At 45.3% G+C, this 25,000-nt stretch overlaps 1 protein-coding gene across 1 annotated transcript in view; it reads right to left on the reverse strand.

Annotated features, from left to right (window-relative positions):
- Positions 1–25,000, reverse strand: part of ADGRB1 (adhesion G protein-coupled receptor B1) — a 303,358-nt gene that overhangs the window by 47,368 nt on the left and 230,990 nt on the right. The window contains 3 exon segments of the mRNA XM_087706632.1: positions 5,397–5,547; positions 12,698–12,800; positions 15,494–15,597. Coding sequence (XP_087562758.1) covers positions 5,397–5,547; positions 12,698–12,800; positions 15,494–15,597 — 358 coding nt within the window.

Consider the following 25,000-nt stretch of genomic DNA (forward strand, 5'->3'; position numbering starts at 1 on the left):
TATTAATACTTCACATTCTTCTTTATAGTAACACCTCCTTAAAAAACCTTGGTCCAGCTGGCTCAGCTGGTAGCACCCCGTAAGGGCCCCTGTCCAGGGTTATAGGAGAAGACAGTCAAGGCTTTTGAAGGCAGAAGAGGGCTCTACGCCCCAACGGCAGATCAAGCAGAAGAACCATCTTCTAGGAGAAAGGAAACTCTGATGACAAATCTCCACTGACTTGTGGCTACATCAGAGGTGGGTTCCTACCAGTTCGCACCTATTCGGTAGAACCGGTTCGTCAAATCTACCGAACCGGTTAGAAGAGGTTCCACCAGTGGACCCGGAAAGCAGGCCACACCTACAGAAGAGGCTCCAAACCTTTTGAAACCCACCACTGGTCCTTGGATATGATTATTCTACACTATCATGCTCATATTTATAAAACTCAGTGCCTTTGTGAAAGGTAAGGATGACGACTGCGTTTGTGGTGCAATCAGAACATTGCGTGTGTTGAAGTTGTTTTAATGCAAACCAAAGATGCCTTTTAAAAAACAAGTTGACATCCTATTCTTATGCATGCCAGTGCTGTGTGTGAGGCAATTTAAGGTGGTTCTGACAAGTGTCGTCGGCATCTTCATATCCGGTCACATGGGCGGCAAGCCACTCCCATCCGGTCACATGGGCAGCAAGCCACTCCCACAAAGGAGGCCACACCCACAGAGTAGGTTCAAACAATTTTTGAAACCCACCACTTGGCTACATCCACTCCTGGAAAAGGCTTCAGGAGTCAACCTCGAGGCAAAATCCGGAGCCGGAGTCCCGGAGGGCAGTTCATGACTGTGTACAACCACGTTCTGGTCACTCCTGTGATGCAGCTGGAACCAATCGCATCGGCTCTGCCATTCCATTGGACTATTTCAATGACGTGGAGAAGGAGGATCTGCTGCTTAAGTAACAATCTATCCTCCATTTTAATCTACCCAGCCTTGCGTTCTGGAGAGGATACTCCCGCTTTGAACTCTTCCCAGAGCACGATACCCTCGTCTTTTGAGACTGAAGGATGCCAATGATTGTCTCAAGTTTGATCTTGTTTTAAGGGACCAGCCTTTGGCCTTGAAACATCTACATTTTCCTCTTGCCTAGCAAATCTCAGGGAAAGGTAGCTCTCAACTTGCAACAATTCATTTCACGACCGTTTGAAGCTACAACGGCACTGAAAAAGCAACCTTTTTCACACTTACAACCATTGTTTCATCCCCATTATCATGTTATTCTTGGCAACTGGTTCCTATTTATCTGAGTTGTGAGTTGTGAGTGCAGAGAAGATCAACCAAGACAATTAGGGGACTGGAGGTTAAAACATACGAAGAACATTTGCAGGAACTGGGCATGGCTAGTCTAGTGAAGAGAAGGCCCAGGGGAGACATGATAACAGTCTTCCAATATTTGAGGGGTTGCCACAGAGAGGAGGGAGCCCCTGAAGGCCAGCCAAGGAATAATGGATGGAAACAGACCAAGAAGAGATTCAACCTGGAAACAAGGAGGAATTTTCTTCTAGTGAGAACAATTAAGCCGTGGAACAGAAGTTGCCTCCAGAAGTTGTGAATGTTCCAACACTGGAAGCTTTTAAGGAGAAACTCGGCAGCCACGTGTGTGAAATAGAACCAGGCTAATGAAGAGAAGGACCAGGGGAGACAGGATTTCAGTCTTCCAATATTTGAGGGGCTGCCACAGAGAGGAGGAAGGGGTCAACCTATTTTCCAAGACATCTGAAGGGCAGGCAAGGAACAATAGATGGAAACCAATCAAGGGGAGGAGCAACCTGGAATTAAGCAGAGGACTCTGTGTCCCAACTCTGGCACGTGTGTCATAGGTTCACCATCATAGATCCTCCTCAAGGTCATCCTTCTCCCACATCATCCATCCCACCTCAACCATCTGCTTTAAGATATTCCAAATCTGTATTTCTCCATATCAGTTTTATTTGAAGGAAAAGCGTGGGGAGCTAGAGGGTGAAAACATACATTGGTCCAACATACATTGGTCCACCATAAAAAAATATGGGGGTGGGGGGGCTACAGCCAAGAGGAAATTCAGCTCTTCCTTTCTAAGAAGGTAGACCTCAAAATAGAATGCAGGGCTTCACTTGACATCCATCTGGAGAGAACTCCAGCTGTGCCACAGTGATCTCTGCAGAGGAACTGCCAATTATTAATTCTGTGATTCCCGTTCTTATAATTAGTTTCTACCCATGTTTATCCATTGTTAAAGAGAGCCGGTTGAGGTCCATTTACGTGTTGATATTGTATCCCAATTAACAATTTCTTCTCAAGGCTAAACGCATCCGTATCCAATATGTTCCAAATGTCTACGAGAAGCATCAATTTTCTTCCTAGTTAAATGATCGATTCACTTATGTGTGGCCTATTTGAGCCAAGGTGGCGCAGTGGTTAAATGCAGCACTGCAGGCTACTGCTAGATCAGCAGGTCAGCGGTTCAAATCTCACCGGCTCAGGGTTGACTCAGCCTTCCATCCTTCCGAGGTGGGTAAAATGAGGACCCAGATTGTTGGGGGCAATATGCTGACTCTCTGTAAACCGCTTAGAGAGGCCTGAAAGGCCTATGAAGCGGTATATAAGTCTACTGCTATTGCTATTTCTTTTCACTCTCTCCGGCTTCCTTGCCTCCCCAAGAATAAGAGAGTTTGGAAGGACTTTGGAGGTCTTCTAGTCCAACCCCCCGCCTAGGCAGGAAACCCTATACCATTTCAGACAAATGGCTATCCAGCATCTTCTTAAAGATTTCCAGTGTTGGGGCATTCACAACTGCTGGAGGCAACTTCTGTTCCACTGATTAATTGTTCTCACTGTCAGGAAATTCCTCCTTAGCTCTAAGTTGCTTCTCTCTTGTTCCCAGATTGTGCACTGACCACAATTTCTGATAGTTTGCATACATAATGAGACCTTTCCCCATTTATACAATACAATACAATAGCAGAGTTGGAAGGGACCTTGGAGGTCTTCTAGTCCAACCCCCTGCCTAGGCAGGAAACCCTATACCGTTTCAGACAAATGGCTATCCAACATCTTCTTGAAGACTTCCAATGTTGGGGCATTCACAACTTCTTGAGGCAACTTCTGTTCCACTGATTAATTGTTCTAACTGTCAGGAAATTTCTGCTCAGTTCTATGTTGCTTCTCTCCTTGATTAGTTTCCACCCATTGCTTCTTATCCTGCCCTCAGGTGCTTTGGAGAATAGTTTGACTCCCTCTTCTTTGGGGCAACCCCTGAGATATTGGAAGATGCTATCATGTCTCCCCTAGTCCTTCTTTCTATTAAACTAGACATACCCAGTTCCTGCAACCGTTCTTCATATGTTTTAGTCTCCAGTCCCCTAATCCTCTTGGTTGCTCTTCTCTGCACTCTTTCTAGAGTCTCCACAACTTTTTTACATTGTGGTGACCAACACTAGATGCAATATTCCAAGTGTGGCCTTACCAAGGCCTTATAAAGTTGTATTAATACTTCACGTGATCTTGATTCTGTCCCTCTGTTGATACAGCCTAGAGAAAGATCAGACACTATTTCATGTCCAAACATCCCAAAAGGGTATTTGGTACAAGATGCTAGGAAAGATTAACACTCAGGAATCTAAAGCACCATTGACACAGTATTTGGGATTAGCCTCTTTAAAACTTCAATGTAAGGTTGCTAATTCTTGAGATTTTTGACTGCAGAGACAGTGGGAGAAGAGCAGGGTGGGCAGAGTTAAGCAAGTCATCATCCTAGAGTCATTACATTCCCACTAAAAGTCTAAATCCAATCCCTCTGGAATTCTGTTGAGTCTTGGGTAGAGGTTAAGGTTCTCCTGCAGATGTGTGCCAGTCATTCCCGACTCTAGGGGGCGGTGCTCATCTCTGTTTCAAAGCCGAAGAGCCAGCATTGTCCGAAGACGTCTCCGTGATCATGTGGACAGCATGACTCAATGCTGAAGATGCCTGGAACGCTGTTCCCTTCCCACCAAAGGTGGTTCCTATTTTTTCTACTTGCATTTTTTACTTACTTTCGAACTGCTAGGTTGGCAGAAGCTGGGACAAGTAACGGGAGCTCACTCCGTTATGCAGCGCTAGGGATTCGAACCGCCGAACTGCCGACCTTTCTGATCGACAAGCTGAGCATCTTAGCCACTGAGCCACCACCTCCCATGTTCTGCATCCCATGTTGAGTCTTTTCTAGCACCAACTTAGTACAAATAGCTTACAACTGTTCATATAGGTCATCTAGTCCAGTGTTTCTCAACCTTGGCAACTTGAAGATGTCTGGACTTCAACTCCCAGAATTCCCCAGCCAGCATCCGCTGGCTGGGGAATTCTGGGAGTTGAAGTCCAGACATCTTCAAGTTGCCAAGGTTGAGAAACACTGATCTAGTCCACCCACCCACCACCACCCTCAGCCCAAGAAGGAGATTCTACACCATTTCTGACGGATGGCTGCCCAGTCTCTTCTTGAAAGCCTCCAGGGATGAAGCTCCCATTCAAAGTCACGACTCAATGACCATTTTTCACACTTATGGCCATTGCCCCATCCCCAAGGCCACGGAATCAAAATTTGGATGCTTGGCAACTGGCTCCTATTGATGACAGTGGCCATGCCCTGTGGTCATGTGAAGCCCTTTTGCCACCTCCTGGCAAGCGAAGTCAACCGCGAAGCCGGATTCACTTAACAACCGCGTGATCAACTTAAGGACTGCAAGGATTTGGATCACATTTAGATTCACATTCGGTTTATAGCCGTGATGGCAAACCTATGACACGCGTGCCAGAGGTGGCACGCAGAGCCCTCTGTGTGGGCATGTACACTGTTGCCAGCTGCTCTTCCGGCCAACTGGGCTTCACAGGTGCCAGAGCATTGGAAAACGGCACGAAAAAACATCCAAAAAAGCCTGAAAAACCGCCCGAAAACAGGCCGTTTTTTCAGGCCAAAAACGCCCTCCTAAAACGGCCCAAAAACAGGCATGCATGTGCCGTCCAGCTGGTCTTTGGGTTTTTGGCCTGAGCACATGCACGCATGTTGGGCACTCAGTGCTGAAAAGGTTTGCCATCCTTGGTGTATAGGCTGCGTCGCGAGCGAGAGATCGTCCCTTTCCCGAGGGTTTTTAGAGCCGAGGTGGCGCAGTGGTTAAATGCAGCACTGCAGGCTACTTCAGCTGACTGCTAGATCAGCAGTTCAGCGGTTCAAATCTCACCGGCTCATGGTTGACTCAGCCTTCCATCCTTCCGAGGTGGGTAAAATGAGGACCCGGATTGTTGTTGGGGGCAATATGCTGACTCTGTAAACCGCTTAGAGAGGGGTGAAAGCCCTATGAAGCGGTATATAAGTCTAACTGCTATTGCTATTAAGCAAGGGAGGCTCACCCCATCCGAGGCAGAGGAAACGTTTACGGATGATCCGGTTCCGTAGTCTGCCCGTCACGGCCATGTAGGATTGCCAAGCTTCGGTGAGCACCCAGCAGAAGGAGGAGAGGAAGAAAAAGTGGAGGAAAGCGGCCACCAAGGTGCAGATCACCTGGAGAAGGAGAGCAAAAGGGAGGAGATGGGTCAGCCTTTAAAAAAAAAAAGCATGAGAGAAAGAAGATGTTGAGGCTTTGGAAAAGGGGCGAAGAAGAACTGTTCATCAGGTTCAGATGATGTGGAACAGGGGTATGCCAGAGATGGCACTCACAGCCCTCCCTGTGGGCACGCACGCTGTCACCCCAGCTCAGCTGCATCATGTTTTTCCCATGGCGGGGGAGAGGGAGGGATGGAAAGAAAAACATATATATATATGTGTGTGTATGTGTATGTGTATGTATGTGTGTGTGTGTGTGTGTGTGTGTGTATATGTGTATATGTGTATATGTGTATATGTGTATATGTGTATATGTGTATATGTTGTATATGTTGTATATGTTGTATATGTTGTATATGTTGTATATGATGTATATGATGTATATATGTATATATGTATATATGTATATATGTATATATGTATATATGTATATATGTATATATGTATATATGTATATATGTATATATGTATATATGTATATATGTATATATGTATATATGTATATATGTATATATGTATATATGTATATATGTATATATGTATATATGTATATATGTATATATGTATATATGTATATATGTATATATGTATATATGTATATATGTATATATGATGTATATATGATGTATATATGATGTATATATGTATATATGATGTATATATGATGTATATATGTATATATGTACATATGTACATATGTACATATGTGTATATGTTGTATATGATGTATATGATGTATATGTGTATATGTGTATATGTGTATATGTGTATATGTGTATATATGTATATATGTATATATGTATATATAAGTATAATATAAGGTAACTAGATGAAAATTGCAAACAGTAATCTGGAAAGGAGGATTAGAAAAGTCTGCTATTAAATATTATGGATGTTTAGCTAGAATAGGACATAAGGATTCAGTGTTATGGGAGGATTTTAGAAATATTAAATGAAATGCCAGTATGTGGTTATGTTTTAAATCTTGGTATAGTTTATGATGAAGGACGTTTAAATAATTATAGTCAAACATAAATGGAGGTATAAGGGTAACATGTATAGATATCTGAGTTAAAATACTTGAGTTAATATGAATTATGCTTGACGACTATGGAAGAGATGCACGAAAACCTTTTGTAACCAACTGATACACTTTCTACAGTATTTATGATGAGAATTTTTATGTTGTTTTTCATGTTTAAAAATAAAAAAAAATTCAAAAAAACCCCAAAGAAAAAACATGTACAAAATGTTCTATCGTTGGCATTTACCTCCAATGAGATTGGCCAAAATGTATCCAAACATGAACTCAACTTGCTGGAAGTGCAAAAAAACAAACACAAGGAACTTTCTATCATATATGGTGGACCTGCCTGGAAACTCAAAAGTATTGGATGAAAATTTGGAAATGGATACAACAAATTACAGAAGAACAAATAGAATATAAACCGGAACTCTTTCTGCTGGGAATAACCAAGGGGAAATATAGAAAGAAAATTAAATATATATTAATACACCTGTTGACTACAGCCAGAATAACCTTTGCCCAATGTTGCAAACAGAGTAATATTCCCCCAGATGAATTAGTGATTCAGAAAATTCTAGATTGTGCAGAAATGGACAAGTTAGCATTAAGATTAAAGGACAAAGAAGAGTCTGAATACTATGAAATTTGGGATAATTGGTATAAATGGTTGCATAACAGGAATAAAGATAATTCAGCCGAGAAACAACAGAAAAATGTATAGAACTGTAGATGGATGTATATAAATGTAGAAGCGATATAAGATTGATATATACAGGTATAATGACACAACTATGTTAATATGATGATTGTAAGATGTTATAGAGGGGGGAAAAACAATTTAAAAAATGTGCTCACAGACTTCTTAAAATTATAACTGGGATCTTTGCCAACAGATGTTGGATGTTGCAATTTTTATGTTGTTTAAATTTGGTAAGGATCAAGAATAAACAAATGGGAAAAGAAGCCTCCGCCTACTATTCTACGGCATTTCATGAGATTTCCTAACTCATCTCCCTGCTTTTTCTTCTGCTGCTAGAAGTGAAGCCTTTTTCCCTGTCCTCTGAAGCAGGCAATTAATGCTTGACCAAGCATGATTTAGCAGCTGAGAGTATGTAGGGGGGAAACTCCCCCCCACACACACTTTCTTGAGATTGACATCAACAATATGCCTCTTTTTCTATGCTCCTTTCATCATCAAAGGGATTTGAAAATGGAAAGATGGGGGGGGGGTGTGTCATTCAGAAGGTACCCTTTCCATGCCATGGAATGGAGTGTGAGAAAAGCAGAGAAGATGTCCAGGTTACAGACAAACAGAAATTAGATAGATAGATAGATAGATAGATAGATAGATAGATAGATAGATAGATAGATAGATAGATGATAGATAGATAGATAGATAGATAGATAGATAGATAGATAGATAGATAGACAGACAGACAGACAGACAGACAGACAGACAGACACTCTTGCATTATATATAAATGTTTAATAATGAAGAGGCATGAAGAGGCATGCGAAAGTAGGACAAGCTAGGAAAGACTGCTTCTAAGATTCAGTTTATGGAGGGGAAGGAGTTGGTAGAACCTGGGGGGACGGAGTCAAATGAGGAATCAGTCTAGAATCCCTACGTAGCAACAGACAAAACCCAACTTCCCCTGAATTCTGTTGACCCTTATCACAACCATGCTCTTTTTCTAAAGGCAACTGGAGAAGAGGAAGGAGGAGGAGGAGGAGGAAGAAGGAGGAGGAGGAAGAAGAAGAGGAGGAGGAGGAGGAGGAGGAGGAGAAGAAGAGAAGGAGGAGGTAGAAGAAGAAGAGGAGGAGGAAGTAGAAGAGGAGGAAGAGGAGAAGGAAGAAGAAGAGAAGGAGGAGGAAGTAGTAGAAGAAGAGGAGGAGGAAGTAGAAGAGGAGGAGGAAGAAGAAGAAGAGGAGGAGGAGGAGGAACAAGAAAAAGAGGAAGAGGAAGAGGAGGAGGAGGAGGAGGAAGAGGAGGAGGAAGAAGAAGAGGAGGAGGAGGAAGAAGAAGAAGAAGAAGAAGAAGAAGAAGAAGAAGTAGAAGTAGTTGTTCTTTTGCTTCTCATCCAAGAAGCTTCATTGGTTGAGACTGGATGATGGGGGGATAGAAAGATAGGTCAGGATGGGGTGTGTGGTGGGGAATGGAAGGACTCTATTTCTTTGCAGTCACCTGGTAATTAGCACTCTTTTTGTGAGCCGTTGAGGCCACCTGGGGGTTTATTTGTGCCTTCAGAGTCACTTGAACCAGAGTACAAACCGTTGTGGAATCTTCCTGGATCTGCTCAAGGACTGTGTTCCAGACATGAGTCATTGCCTGTCTCCTGCTTTCTAATCCTTTGAACAGTTTGTCCACTCCCCACCCCCCCACCATGTAAAGTGCTTTATTATAAACAGGGGTGATAATGTCAACACTGTAGGAACACTCTAAAAATCTAGGACAACTGAAAAGCAGTCTTTACATCAGCCTGGATGACTTGTGGGTGTGTGGGCTTCTCTTCCTACAATTTTCAGCAAGGACAATGGAGTTGAGTCATTTTTGGGAGTTGAAGTTGTCACACCTGGATGGCTGTCATGTTGAGGAACATAGATCAGCCTGCTAGATTCCCACCCTGGCTCTTGCTAAATAGCAATAGCAATAGCAGTTAGACTTATATACCGCTTCGTAGGGCTTTCAGCCCTCTCTAAGCGGTTTAAAGAATCAGCATATCGCCCCCAACAACAATCCGGGTCCTCACTTTACCCACCTCGGAAGGATGGAAGGCTGAGTCAACCTTAGCAATAGCAATAGCAGTTAGACTTATATACCGCTTCATAGGGCTTTCAGCCCTCTCTAAGTGGTTTACAGAGTCAGCATATTTGCCCCCAACAACAATCCGGGTCCTCATTTCACCCACCTCGGAAGGATGGAAGGCTGAGTCAACCCTGAGCCGGTGAGATTTGAACAGCCGAACTGCAGAACTGCAGTCAGCTGAAGTAGCCTGCAGTGCTGCATTTAACCACTGCACCATCTCGGCTCCTAAATGCAGAAGACAGTAGCATCTGCTGCTGATGCTGTCTTAGATGCCACCAAAAGCATGGGGAGAAGGGACTTATTGGCCCAAATAAAATGAGGGGAACATGTAGCCTGCCCTTGATCTCTCTCCATACTAAGGAATAAAATCAAGGGAAACCATGTAATTGTAGCAACATAAGGCAGTAAGTTCAGAACATTGCAATCCTAGACCCCTCCTAATCCAACATTGCAGTGGTCAACCAGATGTTCTAGGATGGAGATGGTGAACCTATGACACGCATGTCACAGGCGATGTGGCATGTCATTTCCGGTGGCGCACCAGTCCTTTGGATCCTCTGGAAGAGGCACGAGAGAGACCTTCGTCAGGCCTGCAACCATCTTTTCCTTCGGATTTCGGGCCTGCCACACTTTCTGTTTTTCTACTCTACATCTTCTATTGTGGGGAAATGGGAGTGGGGATTGTAGAGTCGCATTTTAAAGTTTAGTTAGTTTAGTTTAGTTTATTATATTTATATGCCGCCCTTTTCCCCTGAAGGGGACTCAGGGCGGCTCACAACTCAAACCAGGGAAGGGGGATACAGACAAAAAATTAAAAAACGAAACATAACAATGCATAATTTAAAACACACAACAGTCATACCATTCGAGACGGGGGCAACGGTTCTTTAGCCCCAGGCCTGTCGGAACAGCCAGGTTTTAAGGGCTTTGCGGAAGGCCTGGAGGGTGGTGAGGGTGCGAATCTCCACGGGGAGTTCGTTCCAGAGGATCGGAGAAGCCACAGAGAAGGCTCTCCTCCGGGTAGTCGCCAGTCGACACTGGCCGGCGGATGGGATTCGGAGGAGGTCTAATCTGTGGGATATAATCGGTCTAGTGGAGGTAATTGGCAGCAGGCGGTCTCTCAAGTACCCAGGTCCAATACCATGAAGGGCATGAAATGCAGTGCCGTTGAGAGACGTTTCTATTTGCCTCGAAATGCAGAGGCAACATGGACTGATTTAAGGATTCAATGCATCCTTATCTTTGACTAACAGATGCTGATAAAAAGACGTGTGCTAGATGTTCTCTTAATGAGAAAATCCTTTCATGAATTATCTATTTTGGTGGGAGGGATACTAAGATGGCTAGACCTACAGTTCAAATTGAACACCACGGGAAAAAAAATCCTACTCCATTCTAGCCCTGATGATGTGACCTAGTTGGGTTATGAAACATCTGCAAGACAACAACCAAACTCAGAGACCAGCAAGGATCCCCAAATCATCATCATCATCATCATCATCATCATCATCATCATCATCATCATCCTTCTCCTCCTCCTCCTCCTCCTCCTCCTCCTCCTCCTCCTCCTCCTCCTCCTCCCTCTCCTTCTCCTCTATATCTAAATTGCTTGAAAAGACCACTTGAATCAATAGACTCTGCCAACTCCATCATTTTGCCCTACTTAGTTTACACGAACCAAAGTTTATTCAAGGCCATCAGTCGGCTTCAGCATTGACAGAGGAAGAAAACAAAAGGCTCTAGGGAAGAGCAGATGAATTATTCATAGAATCATGGGGCTGGGGGGGGGAGATCTTGGAGGTCATCTAGCCCAACCCCCTGTCCAAGGCAGCAGTCCTTAAACCATCCCAGAAAAAGGGGTTGCATGGCAGGGGAAGGATACTGCAAAATCCCCATTCCTTCCCAATCAGCTGGGACTCGGGAGGCAGAGAATAGATGGGGGCGCGGCCAGCCAGAGGCAGCATTTGCCGGTTCTCCGAACTACTCAAATTTTCCACTGCCGATTCTCCAGAACTGGTCAGAACCTGCTGAAAACCACCTCTGCTTATTATATAATCTAATGAATGCCAGATTTGGCATTTTTTTGTCCACCTCTGAAGTCCTTCTCAAGAACCTGAGACAGACATCTCTTCATATAGTGTCTGTTATACCTCTTGAGATCTCTTCTGTATCTCACATGCTAAATGGGATACTCTCTTCGTGGCTCCATTTAGGTCACTTTCTCCTTTGCAACTGGAGGGACTGGATTCACTCAACCTGACGAACATGTCCTGTCCTCCTGCCCAGGGCAGGAGACAAACAAAGAACGCCTAAAAAGCATCTTCTGAAGTGCCTTTGTATGGATGCATGGAGGCATGTCAACCCCCTAAGCAGGCTTGCTACATTCTCTGACAAAGAGATGGATAATGGACGTCTCCCTGCTCGTCCTAGTTTTGGAGCCCAAAATCAATTTTTTTTCTATTTTCAAAACATATAATCACATGTATACTATTACATAGCCAATATCCTATTGTATTAAGTAGTAATTTCATCAGTTCCTCTTGCCATCAACGCCCAGAAAGATAAAAACCCATTATTAGCTCTTCTGTTCTCCATACACCTCTTTCTTCTGCCTCTCTCCTACCTCCTTTCTTCCCTCCATCATCCTTTTCTACTCTACTTCCCCTTCCTTTCTCCTTCTCCTCTCTCTTCATTCCACTCCTCCTTATCCTCCTCATCTTCCCCCCTTACCCTCTCTCCTATCCCTCTCTTCCTATCTTTCTTCTCTCCTCTGTTTCCCACTCTTCCTCTTATTGGTGTATTTCAGCTTCTGAGCAAACTCCATTCTATGTTGATTGTATTTATGCTTCCATATCAATATACTTAACATATCTTACTTTTAAAGAAAAAATAAGAGAAGACAGTATACATGTGCAATCATATTACTTTAAAATCTAACACCCCTCGTCAAGCCAAATATTCATCCCTCCCTCCCACCCTCCCCTCCAACTCCCCCCAGCCTTCCCTCCCCCAACTTCCCAGAACCCATACACGGTATAAATCTTTAACAAAAACAGTCTAAAATATATTGGAAAAAAGAGTAAGAAATTGATAACATCTTTAAAGCTTTTAAAAATCACGCAGTTGTGATGGAAAGAAAAATTAAGGAGGAGATATCTGTTGCTCAGAAAGAACTGTCTGATAAACTTGAGACTCGGGAGCCCAAAATCATTAGCCGAACGAAAGGAAAGAATCGGGAGTGAAGGTTTTAATTCCGGAGACACGGTTAGAGTTACCTTGTTCCGGGTTTGAGTCTGTCCAATGAGGATGAGAGCATTGGAAGAGACGATGGAAAGGCAGAAGTTGATCAGGATGACCGACCGTTCGGAGCGGATATACCTGCAGGAAGGGAAGAAGGAAGCAAGGAGGAGAGGAAAGCGTGTCAATCTTCGACTTTCAATAGGACAGGCAGTGTGGGGAAGTGGTTAGGACAGTGTTGGCGAACCTTTGCAGCACCGAGGGCCAAAATGAGAGCATGTGGAGAGGAATGCTGGGAACCAGAAGAGCAATTCACCTGGACTTTCAGTTTCTGGTCTGTATGCACAGGTGAAGACCAGCTGGCTGGCACGCATGTGCACATGGGAAACCGGAAGCTCAGCTTCCTGGCGTGTGCATATGCACCGGGGAACTGCTCTTCCAGTTTCCAGTGCTCCCATGCATGTGCGCCGGAGAGCAGCTCTTCTGCTTTCTGGCGTTCCCCTGTGGGTCGCTTGGTCTTCCGGTTTCTGGAAGGCCAGCGGGCCAGTGCGCTTGTGCACATGGGAAACGGGAAGCTCAGCTTCCTGGCATGTGCATGCACGCCAGGGTGCTGCTCTTCCAGTTTCTGGCACTGCCACATGCGTGAAGATGAGCTGGCCGGCGTGCATGTGAACACCAGAACCTGGAAGAGCAACGGCATAGCCGGAGAGGTGGCTCTGCTTGCCACGCGCGCCATAGGTTCGCCGTCATAGGGTTAGGGCACGAAACTAGGATCCGGAATCCAAACTTAGCTGGAGAACTTCGCCGGGAGGCTTTTGAGACCATCTCCTCTCTCAGTTTGACTCAATTCACAGGATCGTCGGGGAGGATGAGATTTGGAGGAAGGAGATGCTATGAACGTCCCCAAGGTGATTTTTTTTCCCCCCAAAAGACAACTGGAAATTCTTGTGGTGGTTTCTCCCTTGGAAAAAGTTTCACTTCTCATCCAAGAAGCTTCCCCATTTCTGGTTGAATGGTGGAGAATGGAAGGATTTATACTCCTTAGCACTCATCTGGCCATTTGATGACCCTTTCATTGAAACTGATTTTTCATTGCTAAGGACTAACAACTGGAAGCCCCAAGGCCCAACTCTAGTAGGCTGAAGGACTTCCAAGCTAAACATCTGTTGCTTTAAATCAGAGGTGGGTTCCTACCAGTTCGCACCAGTTCGGTAGAACCGGTTCATCAAAATCTACCGAACTGGTTAGAAGAGGTTCCACCAGTGGACCCGGAAAGCAGGCCACACCTACAGAAGAGGTTCCAAAAATTTTTGAAACCCACCACTGCTTTAAATCTTGGTTTACTCTCGACCACCATAATCGCCAAGACAGTCTTGTTCTGACCCAGCTCCCAAACACCAGAAACCCTCAGAATTTAACTCAAAGATTCTTTTAACAGGCGTGCAGAAGCCCTGGCAAAAAAAGTTTCTCTCTCAATGCCAGCTAACAACTCTGTCCAGCCAGAAGATGAATCACACCTATTCATCTCTGCCCTGCATTTTATCCCCAGAGCTAGGTTGGGGCTTCACTAGCAGTGGTGGCTCTTCTGTCCCAATTCCCACTGCTCTCCTCTCCTCTGGATCCCTGCGTCAGGCACTGGATCCAGCTGTTCCTCCTCTTCCTAATCAGCCACCTCCAGACCTGGGGGCTGTTGACTCTCCATGGTAGGAAGTCAGCACCCACCCCTCTCCTAGGAAAATGAGATATTTTAGGAAATGTTAAAAGGGCAGAATATTTCCCCTAAAAGGGAGGCAGAAACTCATCCCCCCCCCCCACACACACCTTTGTCAATGGGCCATTAAGGTCTGAGCCAGTCTATTCTTCATAACGAAGATCTACCTCCTTCCGGGCAGAGCCATAATAGGAAAGCCCTTTCATTACATCATCACCCAGCAAGAGTCAACCAAGCCTGGGGCTCAGGACAGCCTACAGAGTTGCCCCTGCATGGCCCCCATGGGAGTTTGACCACCAATCAGAACGCAAGCTCAAATTCAAAAGCCCAGAGAGGGCATAAAACCCAGGCACTCTCAGCATCTCCATCCTTTTTCTTCACCCAAGATCTTCAAGCCATGGGATCCTGACCACCATTGAAACCATCTTTCCAAGCAGCCTACATGTTTCCAGTGTCTTTCTCCCCACTTGGAACTGAACCTAAATTGACATTTCTTCCAGCACCATCTGAGGGTTGAGAGACGGCCCAGGCTCTGCCTCTGTCTCTCTGTCCTCTCTGCCAGCTCTTTTCCCTTTCCCCCCTCGGAGCTCTCAGGCTGCCTTGATGCTGACCCTGATTCCCATGCCTCTTCCTCCTCCTCCTTCTCCTCCTCCTCTCTCCTCCTCCTCCTCCTCTTCCTCCTCCCTCCTCCACCTCCTCCTCTTCCTCCTCCTCCTCTTCCTCTTCCTCCACCTCCTCCTCCTCTTCCTCCTCCTCCACCCCCTCTCCTCTTCCTCTCCTCCCTCCTCTTCGTCCTCTCTCCTCCTCCTCTTCCTCCTCCTCCTCCTCCTCCTCCTCCTCTTCCTCCTCCTCCTCCTCTTCCTCCTCCTCCTCCTCCTCCACCTCCCTCCTCCTCCTCCTCCTCCTCCTCCTCCTCCTCCTTCTTCTCTCCTCCTCCTCCTCCTCCTCCTCCTCCTCCTCCTCCTCCTCCTCCCTCCTCCTCCTCTAATTCAGCTGCTGGACAGGCTGCCAGCCGACAGGCCACTACACCTCTGCCTAATTTTTCAGGAGCCCCTGCAAGTTTTTTTTTCCCCAGAGAGAAAAGGAACTTGAAATAGTTGATGCTGAATAGCCCAAGCCTTACCTCCAGACCGAGATATAAATGATGATCAGGAGAAGGAGGGTCAAGGAAGACACCCCACAGCCAACGATCAACGTGACCGAAGGGACAAGCACTTTTTCCGTATTCTGAAAGAGAGAAGATGGAGAATACCAAGACGCTCGTGAGGGAACATCCCTTGGGCAAATTTTCATACTAACGACAGGTAGTTCTCGACGTACGACCACCTGGAATTGCGGTCATAAGTCCTGGCAGCCGTTCAGCGGGCCACTGCCTGATTTCAGAACCTTTTTGTTAAGCAAAGGCCACCGCCATTAAGTGAACTCTGGGGTCATTAAGTAAATCCGTGAGATCCAGGGGGCATTTTTTTTTTGCCAGAAACCGGAAGCGCAGGTAGCTCTCAACATACGACTATTCCAGGAGATTATAATAAAGGTAACACATATTTAATTTTACATACTCTAAGAGCAGGCAGGAGAGAGGTAGCAGTTAGATAGCAATAGCAGTTAGACTTATATACCGCTTCATAGGGCTTTCAGCCCTCTCTAAGCGGTTTACAGAGTCAGCATATTGCCCCCAACAACAATCCGGGTCCTCATTTCACCCACCTCGGAAGGATGGAAGGCTGAGTCAACCTTGAGCCGGTGAGATTAGAACCGCTGAACTGCAGATAGCAGTCAGCTGAAGGGGCTGCAGTACTGCACTCTACCCACTGCGCCACCTCGGCTCGTATGGGTGGGTTCCTACTGGTTTGGACTGGTTCGGATGAACCGGGAGTGATTTGGTGGCCTGCATCGCTAGAACTGGACGCCACCCAAAACTGCCACGCCCCCGAACCGGTTCTCCCACCGGGCCGCCATCTTGATTTTCAGTTCTGTGCATGCGCAGAACGATTGTAATGGCACACATTTATTTATTTTTCGTTCTTTAACATTTAGCGCATGCGCAGACTCATTTTTGTGCAAATGCACATGCGTGTGGAACACTCCACTGGTGTGAGTATTTGATTCGGAACGTTTTGTGACATGGGAACTGTTCTACAAATGGTTAGTGGACAGATACAGAGGTTGGATGAGTGGATTTGTGTGAAATATGGATTACATAAGAAAGAAATGAGTAGTAAATATTTTGATGGTTATATAATTGATATTGTAATGGAAGATAGTACACTTTTCAATAACGATTGATATTATCTCATATATGTCTATGTGTACATGATTATAATGAGGTTTATATTTTAATATGTTGGACGCAGAAAACAATGTCAGGCCTGCACCCCACCCAGTTGAAAGTTCAAGATCTTGCCTCCACACCCACAAGTCCATCCCATGGTCCAATCTCCCACTGCCATGCTGGCGGCTTCCACCCATCCAGTTCTGGTCAGGTGCAGAGGTGCAAAAACAAAGAATGACCTTGGCTTTCTAGAAAGAATGTTGTAATGGCTGCATATCATCTAACTCCATACAATCCCTGCTCCCATTTTCCCACCATAGAAAATGCATAGTAGAATAATAAAAAGTGTGATCAGGCCAAAGACCCACAAGAAAAGATGGCTGCAGGCCTGATGGTTGTCTCACTTAACAACATAAATATTGGGCTCCATTGAGGTCGTAAGTCGAGGACTCTCTTTAAATGCAAAATTATCTCACAAATCATCATTGCGGGACTACCCTGAGTGTTGCAAACAGCATAAACTCAATCCCGTGATGGAAAGGAAGCCATGGGAATTTTGAAACTGGCTTAGAGACAGCTTCGAGGAGATCTGCAGTAACTTCAAAACCAGCCACTAAGCAACCAGTCATAAGTCAAGGATTAGCGTTATTTAAATGGCTTGGTTTCCTCCCCCCCCCCTCCCCTGGCTCCTAATTTGAATTCCATACTTTTTCTGCCATAGATGCTTATCCTAAATCTTCCTAGGGGCTGATTTATTTTTCTTTTATGCATGGGAGAATCTTGTTCAGCCAGAGGATATTTGTGGCTAGAGAAATGCAAGTAAAACTTCTTCAGCTGAACGTGTTCCTGTACTCAGGGAATGTTATATATTTTTTTAAAAATCCCTCCATTGCCAATATCAAATCCCTGGCAATAAAGCACAACCAAGGATGTGTGCATCGCACAGACTTCAAGGGGCATTTGAATGCAAACGTTTTAGAATAATGTACGGAATCTTAAATACCACAATAGAAACCATGATTCATCAGTGAGTTCCTGCCGGTGGAATCACCTTTAACACACACACACACACACACACACACACACACACACACACACAGGGAGAGAGAGAGAGATATAACCTGGCGTTACCTGGGTATTTATAGACATTGAAGCGTTTGTCTGATAGTTTGCTTCTTCACCCTACTCCCATGCCCATCATCCCTGCCCGCACCCTTCCCCTTTCCATGTGCTCCTCTTTCCCGCCCTGTCTACGACCCTGGCACATTGCGCCAAATCCATCAGGCGCTTCCCTATTGGTCCACTGGAGGGGGAATGTCAAAGCTGGCTTTCCAGAAGAAGCTGCAAAGGAGTTGACACCACAAAGAACTGCCACTTTAGGATGCCACAATCACTCTCCTTAACGGCCCAGGCTCTCCCTTCTCCCTCCCATGACATCACAAACAATTGCCGCTCTAGGATGCTGCACTCACTCTCCTTAATGGGCCAAGCGTTCCAGAGTTATGCTGGAATACACACACAGATACAAACACCCACACACACAAACCATAAGTAAATAAGTAACTTTTTACAGTGCTATTGCAATTTCAGTCACTAAATGAATTGTTATAAGTGAAGGATTACCTGTACAAATATCTATGAAGGTTTTCATTCATGAACCAGAGTCATGGATGTCCCAAAAGTGCTATTATTTTAGAGTCAACTGGACTTTCTGGTTTTACTTTAAGAAGCCTCAGTTGTTGTGCCTCTCAAACAGAATCTCTCCATCGCATTAAAGACACAATTCAAATCAACACACCATGCTCTACTGATATTTCCAGACAAACTACTTTTAGGGGGGGGGGGAAACCAACCACATTCCTTTCTCTCCGTCCCTGAGCAGAAAAATATCAGATATAACCAAGAAAAGTCATCCTGAATGCCACAATCCGCTTTTAAAAATAATCACCATAAATCAGGGTTATAATGCAAGATTCAAGGAGCTTCAATCTATCTGGTTGAGGGGAAATCCGGTTGATGTCTCCAGATTTTCAGGCTGGAAATGCTGCTAGAGTGAAAGAATTCTGCATTTTTCTTCAAAATAGAAAGATGAAGAAACAATTTCCAAAGTGATGAGAGAGACAGAGGGACAGAGAGAGAAGGAGAAGAAGAAGAAGAAGAGGAGGAGGAGGATGGCAGAGAAGGAGGTGGCTGGATGGAGTCACTGAAGCAGTCGGTGTGAGCTTCAATGGACTCCAGGGGATGGTAGAGGACAGGAAGGCCTGGAGGAACGTGGTCCATGGGGTCACGATGGATCGGGCATGACTTCACAAGTAACAACAACATCTCCTTCTGAATTCAACTCCACTCCCTCGGGACATTCCTCCAAATCTCTTCTTCCACCTGGACCTTGCAGGAAGAAAAGTACAAGGCAAAAGAGCAACAGTCTTCTCATTGAGCTCTGGTTCCAACCGATTTCTGTGCCTTCATGCTCGAATCGCTTCAAGTGCAACGTCAGGAATTTGCATGTCACATCCTTTCACCTCCTTTTGCAATGCGAAGAGGGAGATTAGACCTGGCATTTCCAGAGCAGCCACAGCGATCTTCCTTCCTCATTTTGTAAACCAGATTTTATGAACCAAATCAAAGAAGAGGAGAAGTTTTAACGGGGGCAGGAATTGGGTATGTGAGGTCCCGTGTTGGTGAACCTTTTCGGCACCGATTGCCGAAACGGGAGCGCATGCGTACATGCCGGAAACCAGAGGAGCAGCACACCCGGTGTGCATGCCCGCACTGGGAAGATGATCTTCCAGTTTCTGGTGTGCACATGTGCGCTGGTCAGCTGGTCTTTGAGGAGCATGCGTGCCAGAAACCAGAATACCAAGTGGCCAGTGCGCATGCGCATGTGGAAATTGGAAGAGCGGCTGCCCAGCGCGTGCATTCACACCGGGTGCTTGCTATTCTGCTTTCTGGCACTCCTGCCCATGTGAAGACCAGCTGGGCGTTTTCATGCAGATGTTTGATAACCCAGCTAGGTAACATCATCAGTGCTGAAGGGAGTGCGGTTTGTGGAGAGGAAGAGGAGAATGACTGTGAGGTCACCATGTTATCTAGTTGGGTAATGAAACATCTGCAAGAAAACCACCAAGCTCAGAGAGTAACAAGGACCCCACAGTCCTCCTCTTCCTCCTCCTCCTCGCCCTCCACCTCCTCCTCCTCTTTTCTCCTTGACTCCACAAACCCCCCTCCCTACTAGCATGGATGATGTTGCCTAGTTGGGTAATGAAACATCTGCAAGAAAACCACCAAGCTCAGAGAGTAACAAGGACCCCACAGTCCTCCTCTTCCTCCTCCTCCTCGCCCTCCACCTCCTCTTTTCTCCTTGACTCCACAAACCCCACTCCCTACTAGCATGGATGATGTTGCCTAGTTGGGTAATGAAACATCTGCAAGAAAACCACCAAGCTCAGAGACCACCAAGGATGCCATGGTCCTCCATCACCCCCTTTTTCCCCCTTTCTCTTTCTCCTCCCTTCCAAACACCCACTCCCTTCTAACACTGATGATGTTACCTAGTTGGGTGATGAAACATCTGCAAGAAAACCACCAAGCTCATAGAGTAACAAGGACCCCACAGTCCAGCTCTTCCTCCTCCTCCTCACTCTCCACCTCCTTTTTCTCCTTGACTCCACAAACCCCACTCCCTACTAGCATGGATGATGTTGCCCAGTTGGGTAATGAAACATCTGCAAGAAAACCACCAAGCTCAGAGAGCAGCAAGGACCCCACAGTCCTCCTCTTCCTCCTCCTCCTCGCCCTCCACCTCCTCTTTTCTCCTTGACTTCACAAACTCCACTCCCTACTAGCATGGATGATGTTGCCTAGTTGGGTGATGAAACATCTGTAAGAAAACCACCAAGCTCAGAGAGTAACAAGGACCCCACAGTCCTCCTCTTCCTCCTCCTCCTCGCCCTCCTCCTCCTCTTTTCTCCTTGACTCCACAAACCCCACTCCCTACTAGGATGGATGATGTTGCCCAGTTGGGTAATGAAACATCTGCAAGAAAACCACCAAGCTCAGAGAGTAACAAGGACCCCACAGTCCTCCTCTTCCTACTCCTCCTCCTCGCTCTCCTCCTCCTCCTCCTCCTCCTCCTCCTCCTCTTTTCTCCTTGACTCCACAAACCCCACTCCCTACTAGCATGGATGATGTTGCCTAGTTGGCTAATGAAACATCTGCAAGAAAACCACCAAGCTCAGAGAGCAGCAAGGACCCCACAGTCCTCCTCTTCCTCCTCCTCCTTCCCTCCTCCTCCTCCTCCTCCTCCTCCTCCTCCTCCTCCTCCTCCTCCTCCTCCTCCTCCTCCTCCTCCTCTTTTCTCCTTGACTCCACAAACCCCACTCCCTACTAGCATGGATGATGTTGCCTAGTTGGGTAATGAAACATCTGCAAGAAAACCACCAAGCTCAGAGAGTAATAAGGACCCCACAGTCCTCCTCTTCCTACTCCTCCTCGCTCTCCACCTCCTCCTCCTCCTCCTCCTCTTTTCTCCTTGACTCCACAAACCCCACTCCCTACTAGCATGGATGATGTTGCCTAGTTGGGTAATGAAACATCTGCAAGAAAACCACCAAGCTCAGAGAGCAGCAAGGACCCCCCCCCCAGTCCTCCTCCTCTCCATAAAACCCACTCCCTTCTAACACTGACTTTACATAGTTTCTTAATGAAACCTTCAAAAGAAAACCACCAAGCTCGGAGAACACTAAGGGCGGCCCCACAGCTCAACCCTGAGCGAAAAAAATGTTCCCTTCCAAAAGCTACATAACCCACCAACACCCTCACTCAATTTGCATTTTAACACCAGAACTGCTTTGCAAATCAGATACATCAACAGCAACTCTCTGTGTTCCTAGCAATCCAGCCAACTTTATAGCTGTCAGGTGGGAGGTGTGACTTTCTTCACCCTTAAAAAAAAAAAAAGGGGGGGGGAGGAGCTGGAGAAAGCGTCAATCATTTTAACTTAAAGGCCGTTTGTTTGTTTTAACGGGGTGATTTGATCCAGTATATGCGTTTATCTGTAAGTTCTTTGAGGCAAGGACCCTGTCGTTTTCTGCAAGGTGAAAAGAAGGGGACCCCAATGAAAGCCAAGGTAAGCAGCATATGAGCTTGTAAATATGAGTCTGATGATGTTCCCCAGTTGGGTCTGTGGAAGTTAGCACCCATCCCTCTCCTAGGGAAATGATATATTTTAGGAAATATTAAAAGGACGGAATACTTCCCCTAAAAGGGAGGCATCTTAGTCAATAGGCCATTAATAGCAATAGCAATAGCAGTTAGACTTATATACCGCTTCATAGGGCTTTCAGCCCTCTCTAAGCGGTTTACAGAGTCAGCATATTGCCCCCAACAACAATCCGGGTCCTCATTTTACCCACCTCGGAAGGATGGAAGGCTGAGTCAACCCTGAGCCGGTGAGATATGAACACTCGAACTGCAGAACTGCAGTCAGCTGAAGTAGCCTGCAGTGCTGCATTTAACCACTGTGCCACCTCGGCTCTTAAGGCCTGAACCAGTCTATTCTGCATAACAAAGATCTATCTCCTTTAAGGTAAAGGTTCCCCTCGCACACATGTGCTAGTCATTTCCGACTCTAGGGGGCGGTGCTCATCTCCGTTTCAAAGCCGAAGAGCCAGCGCTGTCCGAAGACGTCTCCGTGGTCATGTGGCCGGCATGAGTCAACCCCAAAGGCACGCAGAACGCTGTTATCTTCCCACCAAAGGTGGTTCCTATTTTTCTACTCGCATTTTGACATGCTTTCGAACTGTTAGGTTGCCAGGAGCTGGGACAAATAAAGGGGGCTCACTCCGTTACGCGGCGCTAGGGATTCGAACCGCCGAACCTCCAACCTTTCTGATTGACAAACTCAGTGTCTTAGCCACTGAGCCACCAAGTCCCTTCTACCTCCTTTAGGTAGAGCCATAATAGGAATGGCCCAAAGCCCTTTCATTACATCATCACCCAGCAAGACTCAACCAAGCCTGGGACTCAGGACAGCCTACAGAGTTGCCCCTGCATGGCCCCAGGGGAGCCTGACGACCAATCAGAATGCAAGCTCAAATTCAAAAGCCCATAGAGGGCGTAAAACCCAGACAACTCTCAGCAACTCTTCCCTTTTTTTTGCCCAAAATCTCAAGCCATCATCAATAAACCATCTTTCCAAGCAATTTCCGTGAATCCAATGTCTTTTTCCCCACTTGGAACTGAACCCAGGTGGGCTGGGTTCCCACCAAAAGGTCATGAAACATCTCTGAGAAAATAACCAAGTTCAGAGAAGCACCAAGCACCCTACACTATATAAATCATACTAAACACTCTATTACTCCAAATTAAAAAAAGACCTGGAATGCATTGGAAGCTTTTGTTTAATCGTAATTCTTCCCAACCTTCTCTGCTCGCTATTTGCCTGGGAAAAGAAAAAAAGGAAAGTGCATAATGTGTAAACAGTGGTTGCCACTCATTAAAGGACAGGAGAATTGAAATGTGCCTTTTCTGCACGGTTTCGCGCGCCCACAGACCATTCACTTAATTACGATAAATAAAATGGAGCCGTCTTAACGCAGCCCGATTCATTAACAATTAAACACTCTCTGCTCGCTCTTTATTAGAAAGTCTCCTTAGGAAGTGGAGATCAACTGTGACTGGTGGGGATGCGGGGGAGGGGGGAACCACACCGCACGTCTTGGTAGGCTTTAAAGAGCCACAACGACACACCGTTTTAAGAGAGAGGGGGGAAAAACAGCTTCTTAATTAAATAGGCAGGCAGGCAAGTGAGGAGGGTCTTCCAGAGGGAAATTTGCAGAATAAGAGGCTGATTTGAAGGATGAGAAGAGGGGGGTCCACTTATCCTCTGAAGCACCAGAGGGCAGGGCCAAGAAACAACAGGTGGAAGTTCGTGAAAGAGAGAGCCAGCCTGGAAACAAGGAGGAATTTCCTGACGGGGAGAAGAAGTAATCAATGGAGCATCTTGTGCTCAGGGGTTATGGGTGCGCCATCACTGGAAGCTTCAGAAAAGATTGGGCAGAGTTTTTGTCCAGGATGGTACCATAGAAGGACTCCTTCCTTGGGCAGAAGGTTGGATTAGAAGACCTCCAAGGTCCCTTCCATTCTATGGTTCTACGGTTCTACGATTCCATATTTCTATGGTTCTATGGTTCTATGATTCTATTGTTCTATTGTTCTATTGGTCCATGATTCCATGAATTTATGTTTCTTTTGTTCTATGATTCTATGGTTCTATCGTTCTATGGTTCAATTGTTCTATGTGTCTATGATTCTATGGTTCTATAATTCTATCCTTCTATGCTCCTATGCTTCTATGATTCCATGATTCTATGAATCTATCTTTCTATGTTTCTATTGTTCTATGTTTCTATTGTTCAATGGTTCTATGCATCTATGGTTCAATGGTTCTAGAATTCCAAGATTCTATGATTCTATTGTTCTATGATTCTCTGGTTCTATTGTTCTATTGTTCTATGCTTCTATGCTTCTATGCTTCTATGATTCTATGATTCTATGAATCTATGTTTCTATTGTTCTATGCTTCTATGGTTCAATGGTTCTAGAATTCCAAGAGTTTATGATTCTATTGTTCTATGATTCTATTGTTCTATGCTTCTATGCTTCCATGATTCTATGATTTCATGATTCTATGAATCTATCTTTCTATGTTTCTATTGTTCTATGATTCTCTGGTTCTATTGTTCTATGCTTCTATGATTCCATGATTCTATTGTTCTATGCTTCTATGCTTCTATGGTTCAATGGTTCTAGAATTCTAAGATTCTATGATTCTATTGTTCTATGATTCTATTGTTCTATGCTTCTATGATTCCATGATTCCAAAATTCTATGATTCTATTGTTCTATGATTCTCTGGTTCTATTGTTCTATGCTTCTATGCTTGTATGATTCCATGATTCTATGATTTCATGATTCTAGGATTCTACAATTCTGCAATTCTATGAATGGCAGGTTGCCAAGAATCTGACTCTTGATTATGTGACCATGGGGTTGTTGCAATGGTCATAGCTATGAAAATTGGTTCCACGTCACTTTTTTTGTCATAACTTTAAATGGTTACTAAACAAGTGGTTGTAAGTCAAGGGCTGCCAGAATCCAAGGACCAAAAATTGTTTGCTTGAAAAGCATTGGAAGGATGGCTGTTGTTTAGACAGGAATTGTGTCTTTCTCTGTGTCTTTTTCTTGTCTTTTTCCCATCCTTCGACACACACATACACACACACATGGCTGTTTGGTGCTCTTAAGAGGAGTGACAGGTGATGGCTCACTTTATTTATCTAAAAATAAGCACATGGT

This window comes from Thamnophis sirtalis, unplaced genomic scaffold (genome assembly GCF_051295495.1).
Source record: "Thamnophis sirtalis isolate CommonGarterSnake01/CBP01778 unplaced genomic scaffold, rThaSir2_p1.2 scaffold_2, whole genome shotgun sequence".
Classification (NCBI taxonomy): domain Eukaryota; kingdom Metazoa; phylum Chordata; class Lepidosauria; order Squamata; family Natricidae; genus Thamnophis; species Thamnophis sirtalis.